Source organism: Castor canadensis, chromosome 16 (assembly GCF_047511655.1).
Source record: "Castor canadensis chromosome 16, mCasCan1.hap1v2, whole genome shotgun sequence".
Classification (NCBI taxonomy): domain Eukaryota; kingdom Metazoa; phylum Chordata; class Mammalia; order Rodentia; family Castoridae; genus Castor; species Castor canadensis.
Window position 1 is genome coordinate 22,062,251 of NC_133401.1, and position 25,958 is coordinate 22,088,208.

The window sequence follows — 25,958 nt, forward strand, 5'->3', positions numbered from 1 at the left end:
GGCCGACCTGTCTCTGACTAAATGGAAGAGCCACCCTGGGCAGGTTCTCAAGATAAAGGGAGGAGCCACTGTTGGTGAGGTACCTGTTATGTGCCAGACTCTGCCAACTGCTCTGAAGGCAGGATCCTATTTAGTCCTTGTGAGAGTCCTGTCACATGGGGGTTACTGACCAAACGTCCCAGCCTCCCACCCCATATTTGACGATTTACAGCTAAGGAAATCAGCGTTCAGAGAGGTAAAGTCACTTGTCCTCTGTCTCACAGCACCAAAGTAGCAGAACTAGAACTCAGAGCCTGACTGCAAACATGGATTCTCCACCACCTCTGTCCCTAAGCCAATGAGCTGGGCTGTCGGTGGCTTCCTGTACTGTGTGAGCTGAGGGTTCATGTTCACTGATACTGATTTTTTTCTTGAGTATTTGGAATTGAACCCAGGGCCTCCTGCTTTGCTAGGCAGGTGCTTGACCACTTCAGCCATGACCCTAGTCCTTTGTAATTTTTTTTTGTTTTTGGCAGCACTCGGGTTTGAACTCAGGGCCTCACACTTGCTAGACAGGCACTGTACCCCTTAAGCCACTCCACCAGCCCAGGCTGGCTTTGAACCTCGATCCTCCTGATCTCCGCCACCTGAGTAGCTAGGATTACAGGTGTGAGTCACCACGCCCAGCCTGCGCCAGCCCATGTACTGATTCGCTCATGCGAGTTTTTTGTTTTCGTTTTTGAGACTTGTGATCCTCTTGCCTCTGCCTTCCAAGTGCTGGATTACAGGCATACCCCCCCATGCCAGGTGTTTTTGACAGCTATTATGCATCAGCTGTCATGCTGGGCTGTGGGGACACAGCTGTGGACAGGACAGACACAGCCCTGTCCTCCCAGAGCCCGTAATAACACAGATGGCCAGTTAACCCACAATGTGATAAGAAGACCGCGGTGCTGGCGGCCATGACTGGGGGGAGGCCTGGGTGCTTCAGACTAGCTGTTGTCTGATGCTGGAGCTGGGAGTCCCCTCCTATCCCTCACCCCAATATTTCTGCCTAATGAAGATGGTGACATTCTGTGACATGACAGAGGAGCAAGGCCTGGGGTGATGGCCACCCAGCTGTCCGTGCTGCCCCTCTCAGTCCTTTGGCCTGCAATGCTGAGCCCACCCCATGCTCGCCCGGCTGGGTGCCACGGTAGAGGACACAGACATGGCCCCATTGGTGACTGCCACCCTGACCCCCGGGCCTCTTCCCCTCTGCCACCCTGAAACTTGGCTTCTCCTTCCCTTCCTTCTTCCTTCTTCTCATTCTTTCTCTTCTTCTTCTTCCTTCTCCATCTTCGCAGGATCAGGTTTGAATCCACAGCCTCGACCTTGCTAAGCAGGTGCTCTAACCTCAGCCATGTCCCCAGCCCTTTTTTACTTTCGTTATTTTTCATATAGGGTCTTGCTTTATGCCCAGGGAAGCCTGGACTGCAATCTTCCCAGCACAGCTAGGATGAAAGGCATAAGCCACCTCACCAGCTATATGTTGAGATGGGGTCTTTCAAAATTTTTGCCCAGAACTTGAACTGAAATCCTTCTGATTTCTGCCTCCTGAGTAGCTGGGATTACAGGCTTGAGCCACTGCACCCAGCCTCTATTTTGGGCTAACTTTGCCCAGGTTGGCCTTGAGCTCATGATCCTCCTACCTCTACCTCCTGAGTAGCTGGGATTACAGGCGTGAAACACCACACCTGCCTACAGCATAGCATCTTCAGGACACACGCCACTTCATTTGTGACCATTATTACAGCCGAGAAAAATCCCCCTGTGTTCTGCTGGGGCTTTTAAGAAAATAAACCACCAAGAGAGCCTTCATTAAAAATTTAACTGTGGTGGGAAAATGATTGAGTCATTCATCTTGACACTATTAAGATAAATTGTTTTTTGTACATTTGGAATATAATGAACTGTAACAAAAGTATAGTAAGCTTACTGGGTTTTTTTTGCCTTAGTTTTTGCATTCAGATTTTTAAAAAATTATTATCTTTCACACCAATTGGTTTTAGGATTTCTGATATTTCTTCCTCATCCTGAGATAAGGGGCTCATGTGTCCCTCTTCAGCAAGGACTTCCCTAGCTGCCAGGACATGATCAATGGTGTCCCAGGGCCCAGTGTGGACGCAGGACTTGCAACTGAGTTTCTCAGGCCTAAACCCCCAAACCCCACTCCTGCCTCTCTTCCCATCCAGGGCCTGGAGCCAGGGACAGCTACAAACTAGGACATGTCACGAATTGTGCTGAAGTTCTGCAGCCAGCTTACATGAATTGGTCCCCAACTCCACTTGTTCCCTTTATCTCCTCTGACTCAGTTTTCTTTTCTGTGAAATGGACGTAAGAACAAGACCCGTAGCCAGGTGTGGTGGCTCGTGCCTGTAAGCCCAGCCACTCAAGAGGTGGAGACAGGAGAACCAGTGTGGGAGGCCAGCCTGATTAAAGTTATTGAGACCACATCTCACAAACAAACTGAAAGCAAAAGGTGGTAAGCATCTACCTAGCAAGCACGAGGCCCTGAGTTCAAACCCCAGTGCCACCAAAAAAAAAAAAAAAAGACGCTGACATTTGCTAAGGGCTTGGAGCGTGGGGTGCGACCTGCACCCCAACCCTCCTGGGCTGTGGGGATCTTTGATGCTCTTTTCCAGAGAAAGCAGAGGCTCAGAGAGGCAACTTGACACTTTAACACCAGGAATGGAGCCAGAGACAAACATTTTATCTGTCTCAGAACCTCAGCCTGCTCAATGTAGAACTGGGGTGACATCCCCACCCCCACCCCCACTCCTGGGGTTGTCCTGGGGTGCAGGGGACACCTGGCTTTGCAAGGCAGCAAGTGGTTCTTTGCATTCAATGTGACAGCTGTATTTTGGGAACCTACAGTTTGCCAGGCTTTGTGCTATTCGTGAGACCAGCCAACTTATGGTGCAATCAACAAACGGGTGGGGTGGGCAAAGGCACCTCCCGGGTTAACAGTGCTCTCACTACTGACCCCACACCCGGCCCTCTTGGGTCACTGTGGGCCTTGGACAGCGACTGGCCACACCACCCCCGCACCTGCTGATCCAAAGAACGAAGGCACGAGATGGTAGCTCTGGGGTGAAGGGACTGTCATTCTCCCCACCTCACCAGCGGCGAAGCTGAGGCACAGGTGTCTCAGTAAGTCGCAGGAAGCAGCAGATTTGTGAGCCAGGCCCCCACCGTCTCCCACGATGGAGAAAACGCAGGGCTCGCCAGTGACCAGGATGCGGGAAGAGCATTTCAGGAGGAGGGAACAGCACTGCGAGGGTTGAGTGGGGAGAGAGCTGAGGTCACTGGGTGAGGGGGACAGGGTATGCCATGGTGGCCCAGGGGGCTGTGGCTCAGTCACAATAACAGGGTCGGGACGTGAAGGAGGCCGGTGAGCGTCATGGCCTCAGTGTGGGGTCACAGTGTGGCCTTTCCAGTTCCAGGAAGGAGGGCACCATGGTGCCAATGCAGCCCCAGAGCACAGCATGTCATGACCCCTCTCACATCCTGCCTTCCATGAGCAAAGGAAGTGCTCCTGGGACAGGGCAGCAGAGGGCGCTGCTCCTCCCAGGGCACCCAGTGGTGGTTTGTCACTGTCCTAGTTGACCTCCACAGAGGCTGTCTAGCTGGGCTTGGCGTCTCACGCCTGTAATCCCAGCTACTCAGGAGGCAGAGATCAGGAGGGTCAAGGTTCGAAGCCAGCCTGGGCAAATAGTTCAAGAGACCCTATCTCGAAAAACCCATCACAAAAAAGGACTGGTAGAATGGCTCAAGGTGGAGGCCCTGAGTTTAAACTCCAATATTGCCAAAGAGAGAGAGAGAGGAAAGGAGAGAGGGGAGAGAGAAGAGAGAGAGAGAGAGAGAGAGAGAGAGAGAGAGAGAGAGAGAGAGAGAAGAGAAGAGAAGAGGAGAGAGAGAGTGAGAAAGAGGAGAGAGAGTGGGGAGGGAGAGGGAGAGAGACTGGTCTCTTCAATTTTTATTGTTAGGATTTTAAGATCATTTTGAGAGTCTACTTTAATCCTTTGCATTTTGGGGTGGGGGCGGGGGGGTTGATTTTGAGCCAGGGTCAAGTAAAGTCCAATCCAGCCTCAAACTCGTGATTTTCCTAACTCAGCCTCCCAAGTGCTGGGATTACAGGCGTGCTCCACCACACCCGGTGAAAGCTCAGAGTTGTGTTTGGGGCATTTCTTGGTGTCATCTGATGTTCTTTGAAACTCCATCTCAAGTAGCTGCCAGGTACTGCATCAGGACCACGCTCAGTCATTCACTCAGCCGGGCCCTCCTATAAGGAATTGGCGGTCCGTGTACATGGTGGCTGTCGGTCTGTCTTTAAGATGAACTCCCTGGACTCAAGGTCTTGCTTCTTAGGATCTGGTGCTGCTTCCTGCCGTCTGTCCTCACGGCGGGCAGCCCAGTAGAGGCCTCGGCTGCACCCAGCGGTGCTGTTAAGTCAAGTGCACCCCGCACCCCAGAGAACGTCCCAGCCGGGCCCCTGTGAGGGAGGTGGAGCGGGTGGGCAGCCTGCGGGGACAGCTGCAGTGTCACACAGACCCAGCAACGGTGATGGCGCTCAGAAACACAGGCCGAGAGACAACAGAGGCAAAGACAGCACTCTGTAACCCAGCCCCATCTACGGGGCAAAGGGGAAGGACCACAGAAATGGCCGGCTGTGGGGAGGATGAAGGAGATGGGCCCAGCAGGGACGCAGTGAGGGCCTTGGAGGACTGATGGTTAAAAAAGCAATGCCCTGGATTAGGCTCCAGCACTGCAGGAGGAAGGAGGAGGGAGGAGGGAGGAGGGAGGAAGGAGGAGGGAACGCCAGACATGGTGGTCACGCCTGCAATCCCTGCCACGTGGTATGTAGAAATAGGGAGGATTGAGGTTCGAGGCAAAAAGTTCCTGAGACCCCCATCTCAATCAACAAATTGAGTGTGGTGCTTCATGCCTGTCATCCCAGCTACTCAAGATGCAGACAGGAGGATGGTGCTACTTGAAAAATACCTAAAGCAGAAAGGGCGGGGGACATGGAGCAAGAGGTAGAGCGCCTGCCTAGCAAGTGTGAGGCCCTGAGTTCAAACCCCAGTGCCGCCAAACAAAATAAAACAAAGAAAGCTCGTCCTCCCTTTGCAGTCTCTGTACCGTCCATGCCACATTGCACAAGGACACTCACTGTGCCTGCCACACATGCGAGGTGATCACATCCCAGCGCCATTGCTCGGTGCCCTAAGAGTCCCCACCATGCCCTCTGCGGTCCTTGCTGCCCCTACAAGGCCCAGGCCAAGGGCAGATGGGAACACTGGAGCCTTGGACCCCCTGTCCTCCAGTTCCCAAGGGGGGGACACTTTGGGGACCTGTGATGGAGAGTTTTGGGGCCTCTGCTGTGGTCAGGCCCTGGAGCCTGCAGCTCACCTTCTCTTCACACGGGGACAGTCTGCTGGGCTCTGCGGGGGTGCTGGGGACACAGCAGGGAGCAGGAGACAGCCAGGTGACCAGCAGCAGCTGCTGTGTGAATGTGGTGGCCTTGGCCTTGCTGTGTGTTTTGGGGGGGGGGGGGAGCTCGCTCTAGTGAGTAAACCGCATGACTCTGAACCGCTCTCCCTGTAACCCAGCAAGTCTCCTTCTAGGAATTTATCCCAAGGGCAGAAGCCAGAGTGCCAGGAAGACAGGCGGACAGACGTTATTCTCCTCTGCAGCTGCTTCTTCTTCTTTTGTTTTTGGGTGGGGGGAGTTGTTTTTGTTGCAGTTCTGGGAATCAAACCCATGGCCTAGAGGTGCCACACCCTCTGTGTCAGCTGTAATGACGACACAGCATTCCAGCACAAGGCTGTCCTGTCACTTACTAGTTCTTTTTTGACAGTGCTGAGGTTTGAACTCAGGGCCTCACGCTTACTGCATGAGCCGCACCGCCAGCCCTTTTTGCTTTAGGTATTTTTCAGATACCTAAACTTTTGCGTGGCCTCAGACTGTGATCCTCCTACTTCTGCCATCTGAGTAGCTGGAATTACAGGTGTGCACCACCATCCCTGGCCCTTAATTAGTTTAATAACAGGATGCCCACACCCTGGAATACTACTGTTATTACAAATGACACCAGAAGCCGGGTGCTGGTGGCTCACGCCTGTAATCCTAGCTACTCTGGGGGCAGAGATCAGAGGATCTATTTGCCTGGGCAAATAGTTCCTCGGGACCCTATCTCAAAACACTCTTCTCAAAAATAGGACTGGTGGAGTGGCTCAAGGTGAAGGCCCTGAGTTCAAGCCCTGGTACCGAAAAAGAAAAAATGACACCAGAAGCTGGGTGTGGAGGCGTATACTGACAATCCCAGCACTCAGAAGGCTGAGGCAGGAGGATTTCAAGTTTCTGGACAATCTGGGCTGTATAGTGAAACCCTGTCTCAAACAAAACGAGAGAGAAAACAAAAACAAAACCAAGAATAAAAACAATGACACCCAGAAGACTATTTAGTGTCACAAAGAAAGATATTCATAAAGATGTCATTACATTGTCCCAAACCAGTTTTGGACCAGGAAGAAATACAATGACACAGCTGAGGTGCTTGAGGTTCGACATCCCGTGACCAGGCTGGGGACATCTCGCACAGGGGACTCCCAATGTGAGAGAGCGATACCAGTGCCTGTGGGATCGTAGCTGGCTTTTGTTTCTGTGTTTTCACTTAGGTGTATTTTCTAAATTAATTTGCATTCATTCTGTAATAAATAATTAAAAATACATTTACATAAGCACAGGAAAGAACCAGAAAGGTATTAAAACAAAATGTAAACAGCAGTTATTTATATCTAAGTGGTGGGACTAGGGTGATTTTTTTATTTGGGTAATTAAAAAGCATTACTTTTTATTGTTATTTTGGTTTTTGAGAAGGCTGGCCTCAAGTCGAGATCCTCCTTGCCTCAGCCTCCCAAGTGCTGGGATTACAGGCATGCCCCACCACACCTGGCAATAGCATTACTTTTTAAGATGCTCTGCTTGCCTTGGAGGTGGCCCACTCCTCCTGCTGTCCAGAAGGTGTCCACTGAGAGGCCAAGTCCACTGGCATTCACAGCCACCGTTCTCTGGCTCCAAACCCCCACTCTCCACTCTTGGGGGACATGCTGCCAGTGGTCTCCAGAGCGGGGCGTGAGAATCCCCAAAGTGGTGTATTCACATTTCTATTCGTGTCCATTTGAGGCACTAGGCCTGGGCGTGACTTATTAATGAGAACATGCTCCCGTGGGCCCCGAAAGAACATGGGGCAGGTCCTACAAGAGGGATGTGTGGCCTTGGCTGCTGGGCGGACTCAGTCCTTACTCATCCCAGACATTCCCTATGGTTCTGGTCTCTCTCCTCGCTCTCTCTCCACTCTCTCTCTCTCTCACCCCCCCCATGTCTGCTTCCTCCCACCCCTTTTTTGGAGGGACTGGGGTTTGAACTCGGGGCTTCATGCTTACAAAGCAGGTGCTCTACCTCTTGAGCCACACCTCCAGTCCTTTGCTTCCCTGTCTCCAGGGCATTTATCTCTGAGGTGCCATCATTGCTTCTCCCCCTCTGGACTGTGAGCTGCCCAGGAGCGGGGCCAGGCTTGGCCTGTCTTGTTCATCACCCAGACCCAGGTGACTATCTGTTGAATGTCACATGAATAAGCAAAAAGGTGCAGGCAGGACTGGGGGCCTGGGGCAGGTGTGTAGTTGGAGCTGAGCAGAGGGTCGGCTCCTGAGGGGGACATGGACAGCCCAGCTGAGGCTGCAGGTGGAGCGACATGAGGTAGATGCAAAGCAAACCAGCAGACATGGCACCCTGTCTGTCACCTGTTCCAGGAAGTGGCTGGCAAGGCCTGGACAAGAAGACAAAGTCCCCAGGAGCTGGGGTGGGGATGGGCCCCTTATGGTTTTGGACCCTGGCTCTGGTTTCTGGGCCTTGTTCCCCTGGCCCCCCAGGAAAGATCTGTCCTCCGAGGGGGGTCTCCTCTCATCCTCAAATCTGTCTCTCCGGGATAAGCAGATGGGGGCTGTGACCCCTCTGGTCTGGGAGGGCAGGGTCTGGAGAGCTGCTTTCTCTCAAGTTCATGGTCTGGGTAGAAGGAGGCCTGAGTCCAGGTGAGGAGTCAATGAAATGCCTTTAAAATAGTGGTTCTTGGGTGGGCACAGTGGCTCAAGTGGTAGAGCGCCTGCCTAGCAAGTTTGAGGCCCTGAGTTCAAACCCTAGAACCACCAAAAAACAAACAAAACAAAACAAAAACAGTGGTTCTTTCTGGGCGGCAGTGGCTCACACCTGTAATCTAAACTACTTTGGGAGGCTGAGATCAGGAGGATCAAGTTTTGAGGCCAGCACAGGCAGAGAGTTTCTGAGACCCCCATCTCCAAAATAACCAGAATAAAATAGACTGCAGGTGCAGCTCAAGCAGGAGAGCGCCTGCTTTGCAAGTGTGAAGCCCTGAGTTCAAACCCCAGTCCTGCTGGGGGATCTTTTCTCACCTCTTCAGGGAATATCTGGCAGTGTGTGCAGACATTTTTGGAACTGAGGGCAAAGCACAGCTGGCATCTCATGGCCAGGGATAGGATGCCCACCTGCCACCTAGCAAGAAAGATTGATCTGGGGGCAAATTCCAACAGACAGGTTCCAAAACCTGCTTTACAGCAGCACAGCTCTGCACGGCCACCTCGGCCACCTCAGCGAGCATTGGTCCCTCTCTATCTCAATCCATCAGACGGCGAAAGCCCCTGTCCCCTCCCAGTCCTCACACCACTCCGGAGTGCAGGACGTGAGCTCTGCGCGACACAGCGTGACAACAGAAATAACCCGCAGTCACCACCCGCTCACTGGTGTCAGAACCGACCCTAAACCAGCCCCTCCAGGTGGGGGTTCTCGCCCCCATTTTCCAGAGGAAGAAACTGGGGCGCAATGTCCCGTTATATCGTGCCAAGGGCAGCAAGGGTGCCACTGCACAGAGATCATGGGTGACTCTGAGACTTGCCTGTCCCGATGCTCGGGGGTGGGGTGGGTGGGAGGGGGTGGGCAGGCAGATTTAAGGAAAACCCACTAGAGCCTGGACCCGCCCCGGAAGTCAGCTCATGTTAATGACATGCAAATTGCACCTCCCAGGTGCACGAGGCGTGGGTGTGCTTGCGCCCGGCCCAGAGCGCGAGAATGGGAGGGAGGAGAGAGGAGGGATCCGCCACCACCTGCGCCCTCCCCCAGTTCCCCTTGTGCGCCCCCCATTTCCACCTGTGCCGCCCAGCTCCACCTGCTCGCCCTCCAGTTCCGCTTGTGCCCCTCCCCAGCACCACCTGTGCTTCCTAGGTCCTAGGTCCACCTGCGTCCCTCCCCCAGTTCCACCAGCGCTCTCCCCCAGTTCCACCTGCGCTCTTCCCCAGCTCCACCTGTGCACCCCAGTTCCACCTGCGTCCCTCCCCAGCTCCACCTGTGCACCCCAGTTCCACCTGCTCCCCTTCCCCAGCTCCACCGGTGCACCCCAGCTCCACCTGCGGCCCACCCAGTTCCACCTGCGCCCTTCCCCAGTCCCACCTGTGCCCCTCCCCAGTTCCATCTGAGCTCCTCCCCGCCCGCGCATCCCGCGGCCTGGCTCACCTGGATACCGTTCTCTTGCAGATTCAGGTACCGCGTGTTGACGGGGATGCTGGCCGGCACCTCGGCCAGCTCTCTCCGCGTGCAGATGACCCGGCTGGCCTGGTTGCTGCAGGAGCAGGCCGCAGGGCAGGAAGTGGCCGGCGGGGAGCCCCCTCCAGCGGCTGATGTGACGGCCACGCCACCCCCGCCGGCCCCCAGGGGCGGGGAGAAGAGCCAGAGAAAGAGCAGAGCCCCGTGGGGCCAGGACATCCTACCGGGCGGCAGCGGGGGGCACGGGGAGCCGCGGGCACGCGCCATCCTCAATGCTCATGCTCCGCGTGGACGCTGGGGGGCTGCGAGGAAAGGGGGAGACTCAGTGAGGGACAGGACCACCACCTCCACCTCCTGCCCCACGCTCATCACAGACACAGAGGACCCCCCATTCCCGCACCGTCCCACCCAGCAAGCCGCGGGAGGCAGGCAGGGCGCTCTCTGCACCCATCTCATCCTCTCCCAGTAGGGAAGACTTTTCTCTCTTTGTTTTCTTTTTGTGCTACTGCAAATGGAACTCAGGACCTGGCGCATGCACTCTACCTCCTAAGCCACACCCTCTTTACTTTGTTTGCCTGGGCTGGCCTTGAGTCCTAGATCCTCCTGCCTCTGCCTCCTGAGTGGCTGAGATTACAGCCCTGCCACACCTAGCTGCGGAAGACTTTCTGGCCCATTCTGCAGAAGGGGAAACTGCGGCTGGAAGAGAGGAAGTTCTTGCCCAAGGTCAATGGAGAAGTCAACCAGATTAAAAATTTAGGTCTTTGTATAATTTCAGTTTAGGTGGAGATGGAGTGTGAGACAGATGGGACAAAGACACAACAGGGGTGAGTCACCAAATTGGCAGTGTGGGGTTAGGACCTAGATCCCATCATGGCTGGTACCCAGCCAGGTCCCTGGGAACCTCCTACCGGTCTTCCCTCTCAGGAGTGTTAGCAGGGAGGTTCCCCCTTCCTCGCATCCTCGGCCAACTTCATGGACCCCCCCCCACCCAGCACACACTCCATCGCACCCCTCGGCAGTGCTCACTCTGCCTGGTCCTGTGGCCTCCCAGCAGCCTCAAGGTTTTGGACCAGACTCACAGGGTTGGATGGTGAGTGGGGGGGGCGGGGGCTGAGGGAGGACTGGAGGCAGTGCCAGGTGACCGCTGCACTGCCAGGGTTGAGGGGTGTGAGCAGGTGTCAGCTAAGGGCAGGAAGGGAGGAGACTGGAGGTTACAGTGGGGCTGGGGTGCCAGCAGCAGCCACCGGCAGCTCTTCCTCTACCCTGAGACTGCAGGTTACAGGAGGGACCCGTGCCAGCAGCTGCCGCAGGACTGAGCTGGTGGGAAGTGGGTGGGGGCTTGGGGACCCTATGCCTGAGTTTTGAGAACAGGAGTTAGGTCCTCTGAGAAGTTGCTGCTGTAGCCTCCCCATATATGTCCCTCCTATTTCCATAGGACCAGAGAGGGGCAGGGAGGGAATGGAGCACATCAGAACGGACCCCTGACGGCAGGAATAACAATAACACTAGGAACAGTGCACCAGATGCTTTACACAGAGGAGGAAGCCGAGGGACACCTGATTGAGAGGACCCTAGGACCCCAGGATGGAACTGGCTCATGCAAGGGCATGGAGCTGGCCAGGACTCTCCCTCTGGCTTCCAACTCTCCCTTCCACACAACAACCCCAACTTCACACAAATGTACCCCGACAGCAGGCTCTGCCCCAAGAGTCCCCAAGAGACTGAGGGGGGGACCATCCACACAAATGGGAACGCCCACCCCTCACACAAGCATCGGTGCAGGCACACCCTCGCACGCGACTCTGTTCCGTGGACACAGCCCCCCCTCAGGTGCTCCTCCTTCTGCAGTCTCCCCAGAGCAGTCTAACCCAGATACGATGTGTGCGTGGCTCTGTGTTGGAGCGCATGTGTGAGAGAGCAGCTAGACAGACCGAGAGGAGAGAGAGAGAAGCAGAGACAGAGACAAACACAGTGAGAGAGACAGAGAGACAGAGAGAGAGAGAGAGAGAGAGAGAAGCAGAGAAAGGAAAGAGACTGAGAGGCAGAGAAATAGAGACAGGGAGAGAGAGAGACATAGAAATAGAAAGGTAGAGAGAGACAGAAGCAGAGAGAGAGATAGAGACAAAGAAAGAAAGCGAGATAGACAAAGAAAGGAGAGAGAGAAAAAACAGACCATGAGCAGAGACAGAGAGACAGAGAAAGGCAGAGAGAGAGCGAGCGAGGCAGAGAGACAGACAGACCAAGACATAGTCAAAGTCAGAGAGAGACAGAGAGAGAGACAGAAGCAGGCAAGCAGGCAGGGTCTGGTGGCAGGGCTGTGCGGTGGGGTGGGGGGGCCTGTGAGCCGCATCTGTGGGTTTGTGAGGGCGGCGGTGGGGGTCTTTGTTCTGCGCATGTGGCCAGAGAGGGCTTTGCTCAGTCCTTGTCCCTGGTTCCCCAGTTCCTGGTTCTCTGGCAATGACCCAGACCACACCTTCTAAGCAGGGTCCCAGCAGGACAATCCAACAGAGTCAGGATTTGAGGCTAGGGGCTCCCACGGCCAACCATGGTCCTGCGAGCCTGCCACCGCTGTCATCTACCTCCGCATCTGTCCCTGGCTCTCTGCTGTCACCCTGCACCCCCCACGGCAGCTCCTGCAGCAGCTCGGCCTCCCTCCCCTCCCCTGCCTTACCCGCTGCTGCCATCCCCGTCCTTGTCCCTCATCCCCCCAGTCACACACACACTGAGGGACACTCACCCTGGTGGCTTGGCTTCCGCTGGGCCTCTCTCTGTGCCCCAGGCCCCCCCCTCCACATGCCTCTAGCCGTCTGGGGGGGCTCTGCCTCCCCAGTTTCCCCGTAGAGGTCGTGCTGGGGGGGCGCAGGGGCTTCTTGGTTCTCCCTGCGCCCCCCCAGCCTGTCACCCTTCCTACCCCCTGGGGGAGGCCGTCCTTCCTCCTTGTTCCTCGTCCCTGGGCCACAACCACAGCAGCACCCACCTCCTCCCCTCTCCGCTGGCCTCCTCTGGTCTCAGTCCTACTTCCCCCACCTCCCTCTCCCCCTACCGCCAACCTCCTTTTCCTCCACCCACAGACCCCGGCCCCACAGGGCCCTCCCCGCCTGTCGCAGCCCCTCCTCAGGGTCCCCTCACTGCCTGGCCTCTCTTGGGACCACCAGACCCCCGTCCTTTTTTTCTCTTCCACCCATCCCTCTCTCATGCCCCATCCCTGTCACCCTCTCATCGCTGGGGGACCCGGCTCAGTCAGGTTCTCGTCTGTCTGTCTGTCTGCTCGTCTGTCTGTCTTGGTCTCTGTCGCGGGTTCTGCCTCTCTCTTTCTCTGTGATTACAATTTCTAGTCACACGGCAGTGCAGAGCCAAGCTGTGCTTCGGCTCCCTCCCTCCCTCCCCGCCCCCTCCCTCCTTCTCTCTCTCTCTCTCTCTCTCTCTCTCTCTCTCTTTCTCTCTCTCTCTCCTCTCTCTTTCTCCCCTTCGGAGTGGGGAGGGCTCCTCTCTCCCTCCTCCTGGCCCCCTCCCCTGCGCTGCCAGGGGACACCTCCCCCTCCCCCGCTAATCAAAGGCTCCGTTATCTAATTAACCCGTTGGTTCTGGGCAGCCGGGAAGGTCGGGGGAAGCAGGGGAGGCGGTGACGGCTGGGCTGCCCAGGGAAGGGGGGTTCGGGCTGTGCCAAGCCTGAGCCTCATGGCACACAGACAGCCTCGTCCTGGCTGCAGAGCCAGGCTGAGCTGCACTCACATCCCCCCCTCCGCCTGTTGGCCCAACGCACCCCTCCTGCCCCACCCGTCCCCAGTCCAGGGCCCAGGCTCCTCTGCGGTCTCCAGAACCCCAAGAGCTCCCCTGATCCCCCCCTAGACATTTCCTCAATGCCCACCCCTGATGTACCAGTGGACTGGGCCCATGGTACCAGCACCCTGTCCTTCAGCTGGGGTCAGCCCCATCCATGCCACAAAGAAAACTACCCCCAGAGGCATCCCTCACCCCTGCCCTGGACCTCAGCCATAGCCTGACACCTGCCTCCTGGTACTCCTGGTACTGCCCTGCAAACCAGGCAAGGCCGCCATGTTCCTTCACTTGACTTATGCTTCCATTCACTCACCACCCTCCTCCACCCTCCCCATTCATCTCTCCTGCCCTCTATCCTCCACACTCCCCCACCCTTCTCATCCCCTCCACCCCGTCATCCCTCCCTCCCTCCACCACTCTCTTCATCGTCCACTCACCCATCCTTCCCCCAGTCCTCCCTACCTTCCTCCCTCCCCTCCCTCTATCCACCCCTCCACCCAGTGCTCCCTCCTTCCCTCCTCTCCTCCATCCATCTCTCCTTCCATCTGTCTGTCAGTCCTTCCCTCCCTCCTTTCATCAATCCCTACATTTCTCCATCCATCCACCCAAAAAACAAAAGCAAAACAAAAGCCCCTCCTCCTATATGGCAGGCGCTGATGTGACAGGTGCTCCTCATGGGCTTAAAACTGCAGAGCCCCCTGGTTAGGTGCTGGGGCCTGGGTTCGAATTCTGAGCCCGCTGCTACTTTGTCTTAGTTTTTCTGGGCTATTGTCCTCACCTGAGACAGGAATGATACATCACCTCCTAGGGCCACAGGAGTGTGGGAGAGTTAAATGCTCAATAAAGGTCTCTACCTTCGCACTTCTCAGCTCCGCTTCCCACCTGCCAGGACTCCCCACTCCCACCTTCATCCCTCCTTGTCTGCCCCCTCCACTGGTAGTCAGAGGGGTCCTCTGCTCAGCCTCTGCTCAGTGCCCTCCTGTGGCTTCTGCCTCATCCAGGCCTCCTCCTGTGCACACTGGCCCCAGGGTCTTTGCATTTGCTCTTCCCTTTGCCTGCTCTGCTCCTCCTCAGCTGCCCCCAGGGCTTTAAATCAGGCCTTTGCTCTGAAGGCCCCTTCTCAGTAAGGCCAGCCTGACCTCCCTACATCAGATGCACCCTGTTCCTCTCCAGAAATTTCTTTTTTATTTCTCTCAGTTCCATCTGCCCATCCACTTGAATGCATGCTCCCCGAGGGTGGGGGCTGTGACTGTTGTGGCCTGGCACAATGCGGGTGCTCAGCACACTGGGTGAAGGAACTGCACAGGCACATGAGCAGCTGTTCCTCCTGGTTACACTGAGTTCCCTCCCACCCTGCCACAAGGACCTGCCCTCTGGCTGCATCTGGCTCTGCACACCCAGCCAGTCCATTCCAGCAACTGCACAGGTCAGACCCACCAGCCACTGTCGGTTCTCATCCTGCATCCCTCCCACCCTGGGAGGCATGTGCCGCTGCCTTTGGATGGACAGCTGGGTCCTCAGCACAGCTCCATGAGCCCCACTAAAATCCAGGCCTCTGGGGAAGATGCACCTCTACCCCAGACTAAGAACCTTCCTGTGTGCCTACATAGCTTCCCCTTCCCCAGATCCCGACCCAGCTACTCCTCTGACCTCATCTCACTGACCCTCAACCCAACGGTCTCTTCGCTGTTTCTAGCTCAGACTGTGCACACTGGCCCCAGGGACTTTGCACTGGCCCTTCCCCTTCCCTGCCAGAGGTCTCCAGGTAGATCCCCAGAGGGCAAAACTGGCCAACTCCCCTCTTCTGAGAGAAGCCACAGCCAGGCCTGTGCACATGCACAGCTGGAACCAAGCGACAGAGTAGCCACACCACCAGAAATGCTCCTGGCACTGACCTTGTAATTTTTCTTTAGGAACAACTGTTCACCCGGCAGCCCTCTGAGAGGAGCCAGCTAGTGTTCCCACTTCACAGGCAGGGAAGCTGAGGCCCAGAGAGGCCAAGACACTTGCCCAAGGCCAAACAGAGCTAGGAAGGAGCTCCCAAGTCACCCTCACTAGAGCCGATAGACCCCAGAGATCCACCCCCCAAATTATCATGAGGTCACCTGCAGCGTGAGTAGGCAAAGCCACTAGCATGTCAAAAAATAACTGCCTTCCTCAGACCCCTGCCTGCTCCCCTCTGCACAGGGTGTGACATCCCCACCCAGCCCCGGCACACGCCTATGGGTAACAGTAGCATTCACTGAGCATGACCCACTCCTCCAGCCACTGGCAGGGAGAGTCTGTCCTTGTGCCCACTCACAAATGGAGACATAGAGTCAGAGGGTTGGGGGCACTGCCTGAGGCCCGACAGCCCCCAACAGTGGCACAGCTGGATTGGAACACAAAGCCCAGGATTTGACCAGGCTTCTCTGCACCCAGGGCCCTGTTCTCTGCACCTGGTGCAAAGCAGGGGTAGGGGGCAGACGCACAGGCCCTGGGGGTAGGCAGGCAGGGACAGCCATGCAGGCAGGAGGTTGTAAGGAGAGAGAGAGAGAGAGAGAGAGAGAGAGAGAGCGCGAGAGAGAGAGAGAGAGAGCGCGAGAGAGAGAGCTGTAATCTCAGCTACTGGGGAGGTGGAGGCAGGAGGATCTTGAATCTGAGACCAGCCTGGGCTACATAGTAAAGGGGTTGGGGCTGTGGCTCAAGTGGTACAGTGCTTGCCTGGCAAGGCCCCAAATTCCATCCCCTGTACCCTGTGACCAGGGCTGAGCCTGGGAGGCTGAGGCAAGGCATGGAGGGGCCCAGGCTCACTTGAGGTCTGGGGCTGAGGCCTCACCAGCTCCGACATCCTTGCAGCCCCAGTGCTGAGCCATCTGGGGCACTGTGCCGGAGAGGATCCAGGCAGATGGCAGATCGGAAACCCGGGGGGCCCAGGGGAGGTGGGGTGAGGCGAGAAGGGAGGCAGGAAACATTCCTGTGAAGCACACTCATTTTTCTGGGTAAGTTCAGAAGGTGACGGGAAAAGATAGGGAACTGACTGACTACAGCAAGAGGGATGGAGGGTAGAGCTAAAGAGGAACTTCTGGACAGCAAGAGACAGGTGGAGTGGAGCCTGCAGCCAGAAGGGTGGAGAGCCATGAAAGCCAGGGACAGAGGAGCACTTACTTCTTCTTGGGCAGCCTGTCATATAAGGTAAGGCCAGGGTTCTTAAGGCTGGTGGGAGGAGCGGGACGGGTCTGGGCTCAGCAATGAAACAACTTCATTAGGGAGTCCCTCTGAGGAGGAGACTGAGGAGGATCATGGGTTGAGGTCAGCCCAGGCAAAAAATATTGAGACCCTCCCAGAATTAGTGAGCTGGGCGTGGTAGAAACATTCTGTAATGCCAGCTACTCTGGAGGAGGAGGTAGGAGGATCAAGGTCTCTTTTGCTCAGGCTGGCCTGGGCAAAAGCCCAAAAAGCAAACTAAAAAATGTGAAAGGGCTGGAGGCATGGCTCCAGAGATAGAGCGCTTGCCTTGCAAGGGTGAGGCCCTGAGTTCAAACCCCAGTTACCGCCAAAAAAATAAGAGCAACCATACAGCTCCAAGAATTGACTGTCCCCAAATATGGAGTTACAAAGACCCTGAAAACGGGCAGGGAAGCCCCTCCTGGCTGCTCTGCAGAGGCAGACTGGGTCCCAGCCCCGGGCAGCAGACCTACCCAGGCGGGCAGTGGATGAGGTGGTGGCTTGCTTGGAGGAGGGGTTGCCTTTCCTCTCCAGGCAAGTCCTCGTGGTGGGGGAGGGGGAGGGGTTTGCCCTGCATTCCCCCTTCCTTAGGTCCGTGGGCCTCAGCCTGGCTACCAGCCCCTCTGATTTCTGTCCCCATGACACCTCTGAAGGTGTCTCTGAGCCCTGAGTCTATCTCCTGCCCTTCCTCTTTGCATTACCAGCTGTCTCCCACTGGAAGGTGACATCTGAGGACAACGGACTTTGTTGCGTTGGCCCTGCTGCACCCCAGAGTCTAGAACAGTGCCTGGCCCCACACCACTTGGCCAGTATCTGCTGAAGGCAGGAGGGGTAAGTGCATGGCGCCCAAAAAAAGCCCCAGGTCCGCTGGCACCTGATACAGCAGCCAGTGAGACCTTGGTGTCCTTGCAGGTGAAGGGCACCTGAGGTGGAGGACCAGGGGCCCGAGAGGCAGCTGGGCTCCTAGTTGCTGCATAGAGCCCAGCAAAGGGACAGAGACCGCAGTGGTGGAGGTGATGGAGGCGGGCAGTTCGTTTTCCTCTCCCCTTGCGCCAGGCTGGACACAGGTGTACGTGTGTCAGAGACCCTGGAGGGGTGCAGTCAGCTCTGGGGGGCTCCTCTGAGCCACTGGCACAGAGAAGCTGGAGCCAAGGGAGGAGTTGGGCTAAGCAGTCGCGAGATGGGGGGGCTGGGGCTGGCCGTGGGATGAAGAGGACAGAAAGACTGAAAAGATACAGCAAATCAGCCAAAGTAGCAGAGCGTGGGCGTGGTGCAGGAGGGGAGGGAGTGGGAGGGGGGGGTCAGGCTCCTTTATGGACCTGGAGTCAAAAAAATTTTTTTTCTCCCTGTAGTGGGATTGAAACCAGGGCCTCACACTTGCAAAGCAGGCGCTCTACTGCTTGAGCCACACCTCCAGTCCATTTTGCTCTGCTTATTTTGGAGACGGTGTCTCTTGAACTCTTTGCCCTGGCTGGCCTCAAACCTCTACCCTCCAGATCTCAGCTGCCAAGTATCTAGGGTTACAGGCATGAGCCACTGGCACCCAGCTAGATTTTGTTATTGAGGCAGGGTCTCACTAACTTTGCCTGAGGTGGTCTGGAACTCTTGATCTTACTGCCTCTGCCACCCAAGTAGCTGGGATTACAGGTGGGTACTACCACACCTGGCCAAATTCTTAAAGCCAAGACAGAGAGAAGGGCTGGGCAGCAGCTGGGAGAGAATCTTCTCACAGTGGTGGGCACTCTCATGTCGGTACCCAGAAAGCCACCATGGAGCAGTGGGGGCAGGGGACACATGGCCAACCTGGTTCTCATCCAGTGCTGAGCTGTGGAAGCTTTTCTGGCCGTTTCCTTCTCTGTCAAGCCAGGCCAGGTAGCAGCAGACTGTGTCATACGGGGTGACAAGGGGGCAAAACACAGTTGAGTCACAGCAAGTGTCCAGCCAGTGTGAGATGGGCTGGCCTGGGTGGTACGCATGACAAAGGGGGGAAGACCTGGGCCTGTGTTGTCACCAATTTTTTGCTAGAAACGGTTCCTGTCTGTCACCCGTATGTGTCTTTGTGTGAGAAGTGGGTGCTAATAGCAGACATCTTGTGACAGAGGGCTGGGGCTGGGAGCACATGGGGGTGGGGAGTGGAGGTGAGGACAGTTTTCTGGCCACTGTGGAAGGACTGTGAGATTTCAGCTGTGATGGAAATATTTCAGTTGTATCGCCCAGTGTGGTGGCCATCAGCCAAAAGTGGCGTGTAATGCCTACTGTCGTGGACAGCACAGCTCTAACCACTTGTGTGCCTGAGACCCCAAAGCACTACTTCTTCTGCTCTGTGGCCCTGCCTAGCCCCGTCGCAGGCCCCCTGACCCATGGAGGTCACAGCCCAGAGAACCGCAGCACCACTGAAAGTGTGACACCAGAGCCAGGCTGCAGCTGCAGCAGCTCCAAAGAGGTGCCAGGCCTATTCTGGCATGCTGTGCTCCAGTCCTGCCCAGAACCTCGTGGGAGGAGCTAGGTGTAACAGCCCATTTTACAGAAGGGGGCACTGAGGCCTGGTGAGATCCTTTTATAGGACACTTGTGAAAACAATAAAGCCAGGCATGGTAGTCATGCCTGTAATCCCAGCTACCTGGGAGGTAGAGATAGGAAGATCTTCAGTTCTAAGCCAACCCTGGCAAAGTTACCAAGATCCTGTCTCAAAAACAAACTAAAAACAAAAGGGCTGGGGGTGTGGCTTAAGTAGTAGAGCAGCTGCCTAGCAAATCCGTGGCCCTGAGTTCAAATCCCAGTACCACGAATTTGAACTGGAGAAGGCAGCTTTCTTGACCATGACTGTGCATCCTGTTACAATGCAGACTCCAAGTGGGGCCTCCAGGTTGGACTCAGATTAGAAGTGGCCACCAGGGTCTCTAGGGGTCATCTGTCCCCCACACCCTGGTCCCCCCAAATTCCACATTTCAGAACGAACCCCACTCCCTTCCAGTGCCGTGAGGGTGGCAGCTCAGAGACGGCTGGATTCAATCCTCACCTCTTTCCAAGGGCTCAGGGCCTCAGTTTGCCCATCTGCGAATGGGGTTGGTCTGTGACGGGCTTATCCGGGCGATGGAAAGCACCCAATAATATCACACTGAATGTCTCCTTCTCTTCCTCCCCTGCATCCCACCCTGTCCTCAGAGGAAAGATGGAGACGTGCCCCTGCCCCCAGGCTCTGTCTGACACCTAGCTTGGTGGGGATGTGAGGAGACAGGTAGAGTGCGCGACCTTAAATGACAGCTACATTCAAGTTATCATTTATTCTTTTTTGGCAGCAGTGGGGTTTGAACTTGGCCTCACGCTTGCTAGGCAGGTGCTCTACCACTTGAGTCACTCCACCGGCCTCCGTCATTTATTCTTATTGTGTCAGAAGGACAAATCCTTTCCCCAGTCTGGGATGCATCCCCCCACCAAATCCGTCATTTCTTGCTGGCTCGTTTGTCATGGAGCAGACACACAGAGAAATGTGTTTTGAGGCCTTCCCCTTCCCCACGGACAAAACTGTGCACCCCCCATATTGGGGTGGCTGCGTTTCCACCCACACCATCAGTGTAGGTGTGTCTGTTCCTCTCGAGGGAGAGGGTTTAAGGACACACACAAGATTGGAGGTGGAGAACTCCTGAGGGACAGGAACCATAAATGTCTTTTAAAAAGTCCATGTCTGTGGCCAGCAGTTGTGGCTCACACCTGTAATACCAGCTACTCAGGAGGCAGAGATCAGGAGGACCTCAGTAGGAGGCTAACCCTGGCAAAAAAGTTAGCAAAACCGTATCTCAATTGACAAGCCAGGTGCAGTGGTTTGGGACTGCAATCCCAGCTTCGCAGGAGGCATAGGTAGGAGGATCCTAGTCTGACACCAGCCTGGGCAAAAACTTTGATATCTGAAAAGTAAATAAAGAAAGGGCTGGGGGTAGGAGTTGTGGCTCAAGTAGCAGAGTGCTTGCTTAGCAAGTACAAGGCCCCGAAGCCCTGAATTCAAACCTCAATACCACCAAAAAACCCCCAAAAACCAGGGGCACCCTCCTGCAGGTCTATTCTTAACAGCCTGGTTATTGCTGTTGTTAACACTCCTATTTCTGCTGGAGGGTCCGATTCCTGCCTTGGGTGGCTATGCACCCAACTCATTCCTGCCTCTGGGCCTCAGTTCTCTGCGCCCCTCCCCCCGCCCCGCCACAGCATTCATCTCTGCTGGGTAAGGCCATCTGCAGGGTAGCCAGTGCTTGGGTTTGAAGTCCTGGTTCTTCCCCTTCTAGCCGTGTGACCTTAAGCAAGGGACCTCACCCTTCTGAGCCTCAGTTTCCCCATCTGTCGAACCAGATGTGATGGTTCGCCCTTCCTGGCAGGTTCACTGTAAGAAGGAAGTGGCAAGGAATCTATAAGGTGCTCAGCACAGGGCCTGGCCCGAGGTAGCTGCTGTCGCTATGGCTTCTGGATCTGCACTAGGGCTTCTAGGTAAGAGGGTAATTTCTCGGCGTTTCTCCCCAGGGCTTTGCTACGGTGCTTGGACATGAACTCCAAGCTCCTGGACAGGACAGTACCTTTTTCTGGGGGCCAGAACCTGGTAACTCCTTCAGCAGGTTCAGGGCTGAGCTGGGTGGTGGCCTCCCAGCTGCTGCTGTCCCCAGCCCTTCCTCCCTCCCTCCCTCCATCTGGGTCACACACTCTGTTCAAGCTCCTGCCAGAACCCTAGTCCTGACCAGACACCAGCTCCCCTAATTTGTCACTCTTAGCAACACCCCCCCCCCAAATTGGCTCTGGCCTGTGAGGATCCTCCATCTCCATCTCCAGGTCTGTGCAGCCCCTCTGCCTCCCCTGTCATGACAACAGCCATGTGTGCGTTTCTAGGCAACCAGGGGCATCCTGCTACTCTCCTGCCACCCCTTGTCTAGCAAAGCCACCCCAGCCTCAGGGACCGGGAAGGGAAGGAAGAGGGTCAGCTCTCCCAAATGGGGACAAAGGAATCCCAGACTCAGAAATGAGGTCTCTTATACCCTGTGTTTCCTATGGGGTCCCCAGGAGTGGTGGAGGAGCTACTGCTGGGCTGAGCACTGTCTTAGTGCAAAGGGACCTGTTATCTGACCCCAATCTGGAGGTAAAACCAAGTGAGGCCCTAGGTCTCCTGCATCAGAAACTCAGGTCCACCCAGATCTTCAAGGACTCCCGAATTCTCCACTGGTACCTAGACAAACATGCAGCCACCTTTACCACACAGGGAAACCTAGTGCCCAGTACAGAAGGACAGACTGCAACATGGTGGCTTCATGCAAGACTGACTCTAGCACCTGGCGAGGGGCAGCCCCTGGCCCTGGAGAAGTCAATTGTCCCAGAGAGGGGACTCTTTGTGCTCTTGGCTTGGGAGGCTCAGAGTTAGGACAGACTGGAGGAGGGACAGGAGGGGCAGAGAGATCCTGGCAAAGGAACCTAGGGGAAGAGAGAGTGACAGGGCACAAGCTCAGCTGGCTCCCAAGAGGAAGGGGACAGGAGGGGCCTGGACACTCAGGCACCTAATCACAGCTCCCTGTGACCCAGGGGCAAGAATTTTTTTTTTTCAAAAGAAGCTGGGAATTTAGATTTTCATGTGAAACCAGTCTGGGAGGGTGGAAGGCAACAGAGGTGGGGAGAGTGACCCAGGGAAGAGAGGAGAAGGTGGGTCTCCCAGCACTGGGCAGGATGGAGAAAGACATGAGCCCTGGACTGGGAAGGGGCTGGGGGTGCAGAGGGTGATGGATCAGTGACCCCCCCACACCCCAGAAAGAGTGGAGAGATGGAGAGATTGAGGGTCAGCATGCTAGACACTGGCCTAGGGGACACCTTGCCACAGAAGAGGGGTGGGTGAAAGGCCAGGTGATCCCTGGGGAGGTGAAGGTGGGGGACACCGGGAGGTGGGGTCCTGGCAGGAAAGTGGAGTCTGGACAGGTTTCAGTGCTCCCCTGGCTCACTGCTGCAGAGCCACATGGGCCCTGACTGACCTGCGCACATCCAGGCTCTGCCCTGAGCCCTGTCCACTGGCCTCCAAGACAGCAAGACCTTTGTGCCATCCCCCTTTGAAGCCTCCTGCTCCTATCTCTATAGGGACAGTCACTGGTATTCTGTAGGGCCAGGTAAGCCTCTAGCACACACCCCTCCACTTGGCCACGGTGTGTGTGTGTGTGTGTGTGTGTGTGTGTGTGTGTGTGTGTGTGTGTGTGCTCCCTGAAACTGTAGGACCCCTTCTGCAAGTTCCAGGGCCACCCCCAAGCCTCTCACTTTGTCTCTATCTGTGAGTGTGAAGCTATAAGTCTGCTGTGTGTATGTTGGGGTGAGGGAGCTCTGCTTTGTCTTACCCTTCAGTTCCCTGCGTAGGAGGGTCTGTGTGTCACCTGCGTTAGGGTTAGAACTAGTCACATTTGTCTTGGGGTCTCTGATTCCATAGACTCCACGCTGGGGTCTGACTGCTGGTGACCCTGTGTGTGTACGTGTAGGCATCTCTGCCTACCCTTGCCCCTGTGTCTGGCTCATACCCTCCACTGTCTTTGGTGGCTAATCTTGAGGTCTTCTCAGCTCCTAGGGTGGCCAGAATGCTCTTTGGCACTTGGTGACACAGCGGGTCTGTCCCAGTCTCCCTGACTCTGTGGCTCTCTGTGTGGGAATGGTGTGTGTTCTGCTGCTTCCTGACTTGTCCTTTCTTTTGGAAATTAAGTGAGTAACTGTGTACGTCTGACTCCATAGTGATGTACACTAATTGTGTCTGTTTAGGAGACTGGGTCCCCCTTGCTCCCGGGTCTCCGGTCTCTCTGGCTCCTGGTTCCCCTCCTTCTTGTCTGAGTGTCTCTCCCGCCCCTCTGCAGCTTCACTGTCCCTCTTTTCCTGATTTGGACAGTCAGGTGGCCAGGATCAAGGAAGATCCAGAGAAGAGGAAGAGGAAGCTGGGAATGGCTCGTTCCATCTCCTACTGGGAGGAGGTGCTGATGCTGCCCAGGTCCTGGGGTGCTGGGGAGGATAGAGAGGGTGCCGCCGGCTGCCTGGACCCGGAGGGAAGCCTCGACTACTCCCAGCTGCCACCGGAGCCTGAGTTCCTGGCTGGCGGCTGCGCGGCCGGACTTGGGATGTGAGGCGCATAGCAATGGCGCTGCGGAGGGAGGCGCGACTGCAGCTCCCAGCTGGGGAGGGGGCGGGGAGGGGGCCGAGGGCCAGCCCTGAGCCACCCCCTCCCCAACTGGGCTCTCCTCAGGGGAATTCCCCACCCTGCGAGAAAGTCGCCTGAGGCTGCAGGACACGGGGCAGGGAGGAGAACAGAGGTGGGAGTTGGGGGCAGGGGGAGAGGGGTGGGTAAGGGGGCTCAGAGCCCCTGGAGACAGACTAGCTGGCCCCCCTGGCTGGCTGGAGGAGCCCTTGGAAGCAGTGCCAGGAAAACCCCGGAGGAACCCTGGACAGAGCCTGGGTCCTGAGACTGATGGAGAGGTGGAGGGAGGCTCCTAGAATTTAGTGTGTGTGTGTGTGTGTGTGTGTGTGTGTGTGTGTGTGTGCGCGCGGGGGGGGGGGGAGGTGGAATTGGGAGGAGGGGTCCTACAAGTTGAGAAGACAGGCATAGAGGAGTCTTTGGGTGAAGAAAAGTCACCCAAGGGGGGGAGTCCCTGAAGAGCTGGGTCTGAAGAGAAAGAGGGGTACCAGGGAGAAAGGAGAGCAACTGGGGCCCTAAACAGTGAAGGAAGGAAGGTAAGGGCTGGAGGAGGGGGACGCCAGAACTGGGTCTCCCGGAGAGAGGGTTAAGGGAGGGGATATTGGGGGGATCAGGAATGGGAGAAGATCCTGAGAGGAAGGAAAGTGAAATTCGAAGGTCCTAGAACAGGTGTGAAGGTTGGAAAGACTAGGGAGAAAGAGGCAAATGGGGGTGCTCAGGAGGTCCCCATGATGAGAGGGCTGAGGAAGGTGGCAGCGAGGCAATGGTCCCAGAGAGACCCGGGAGGATGGAGGCCTTGTGACAGACTAGGGTCAAGGCAAGGGGGTCCTGGCAAGATGAGGAGCGGGGGGCTCGCTGTCCACCAAGAGGGGCTGGGTGACCCCCCCTCCCGAGGGCGGAGGGCTGAGGACTGGGGAGTGGGTTAGGAGGTTGTCTTACTCCCCAGTCACCCCCTCTGTCTCTCCCATTTTCACTTCCCAAACTCCCCGGTTCTCCCCGGTTGCCACGGCAACCGCTCCTGCCAGGCGCGGTCACCAAGGAAACCCCGTGCCCGCCTCTCCCCCCTCCCCATCACTGGCATGCCCCCCCCACCCTAAGCAGCAGCGGTATGGGGGGTGGGAGGGGCAATGGGGTGGTGGGAGAGAAGAACCCAGACGCCCGCCCCAGAAAGGTGGGGGGGCCCTGGACCTACGCCGGGCGAGCACCCCCACCCTAAGCCTGCACGCTCAGCCCGGAGCTGGATACGCAGCGCCCGCCCGCCCAGTGCACGACCCCCCCACGTCCCCGGGCAGTGGCGCCCCCCCCACAGAATCGCGGGGCCACACACCCCCCCACACCCGCTTCGGCTGTCCATCAGGCCCCGCCCACTGTCCTCTGCTGTCCCCCCCTCATCCCAGAGGAGGCCTAAGACCACTGTCCCCCAATTAGACAATCAATGTCCCCCCAGGTCCCCCAACGTCCCCGCGATCCACGACCCCCTCGGCGGCGGGCTACTCACCGCGGAAGCAGGGGTTCCTTCCGAGAGAGGCTGCATGCCCTGCCCGTGGGGGGGAGGACCCCCCCAATGAGGCACAGGAATTTGGGGTGCGAGGCCCGCTGCGGGGAGGCGCGGGGGGCGGGGCTGCGGCCGGGGCTGTCGCGCTGTCCTGCCCCCCCAAGTCCCCGGCAGCTCCCGGGTGGGGAGGGGGCTCCGCAGCGGCGGGGCTGGGGGTGGGGGGCGCGCTCTGCCTCGGCTGCTCTCCCGCCCCGGCCGCCCGGTACCCCTGGCTTGGCTTCCTTGTCGCCTGCCTTTCTTTTTCCTTTCTTTCCTGGCTTCCTTCCTTCCTTCCTTCCTTCCAGCCTTCCTTCCTTCCTTCCTTCCTTCCTTCTTCCCTCCTCGGGCCGCCGGCGCCGCTCTCCCCCCACCCCACCCCCCCAGGCCCCGGCCCCGGCCCCGGCCCCCGCCTCGGACGGTGCGGCAGCGACCGAGAGCAGCCGAGAGCGGCGGCGACGGGAGCGGAATACTGATGACGGTGGGGGAGCGGCGGAGGGAGGGAGGGGGAGGAGGGAGGAGGAGGGAGGGGGAGGAGGGAGGGGGGAGGAGGAGGGAGGAGAGAGGGGGAGGAGGGGGGAGCCCGGGAAGGAGAGGGGAGTGGAGGGAGGGCGGCAGGAGGAG

General features: G+C 56.9%; 1 protein-coding gene across 3 annotated transcripts in view; it reads right to left on the reverse strand.

Annotated features, from left to right (window-relative positions):
- The window catches only part of Lrrc4b (leucine rich repeat containing 4B), a 36,572-nt gene extending 10,851 nt beyond the window's left edge, over nt 1–25,721 (reverse strand). Inside the window, exons 1-3 of one of the 3 annotated variants that reach the window (XM_074058044.1) lie at nt 12,846–12,982; nt 12,371–12,482; nt 9,604–9,935 (exon numbers count right to left, since the gene is read on the reverse strand). In XM_074058044.1, the coding sequence (XP_073914145.1) occupies nt 9,604–9,900 (297 nt within the window). In that variant the 5' untranslated portion in view covers nt 9,901–9,935; nt 12,371–12,482; nt 12,846–12,982. Of the gene's footprint in view, nt 1–9,603; nt 9,936–12,370; nt 12,483–12,845; nt 12,984–25,301 lie in introns of those variants that run through there. The other 2 variants (XM_074058043.1, XM_074058045.1) reach the window with 2 other exon arrangements.
- Nucleotides 25,722–25,958: the final 237 nt, after the last annotated feature.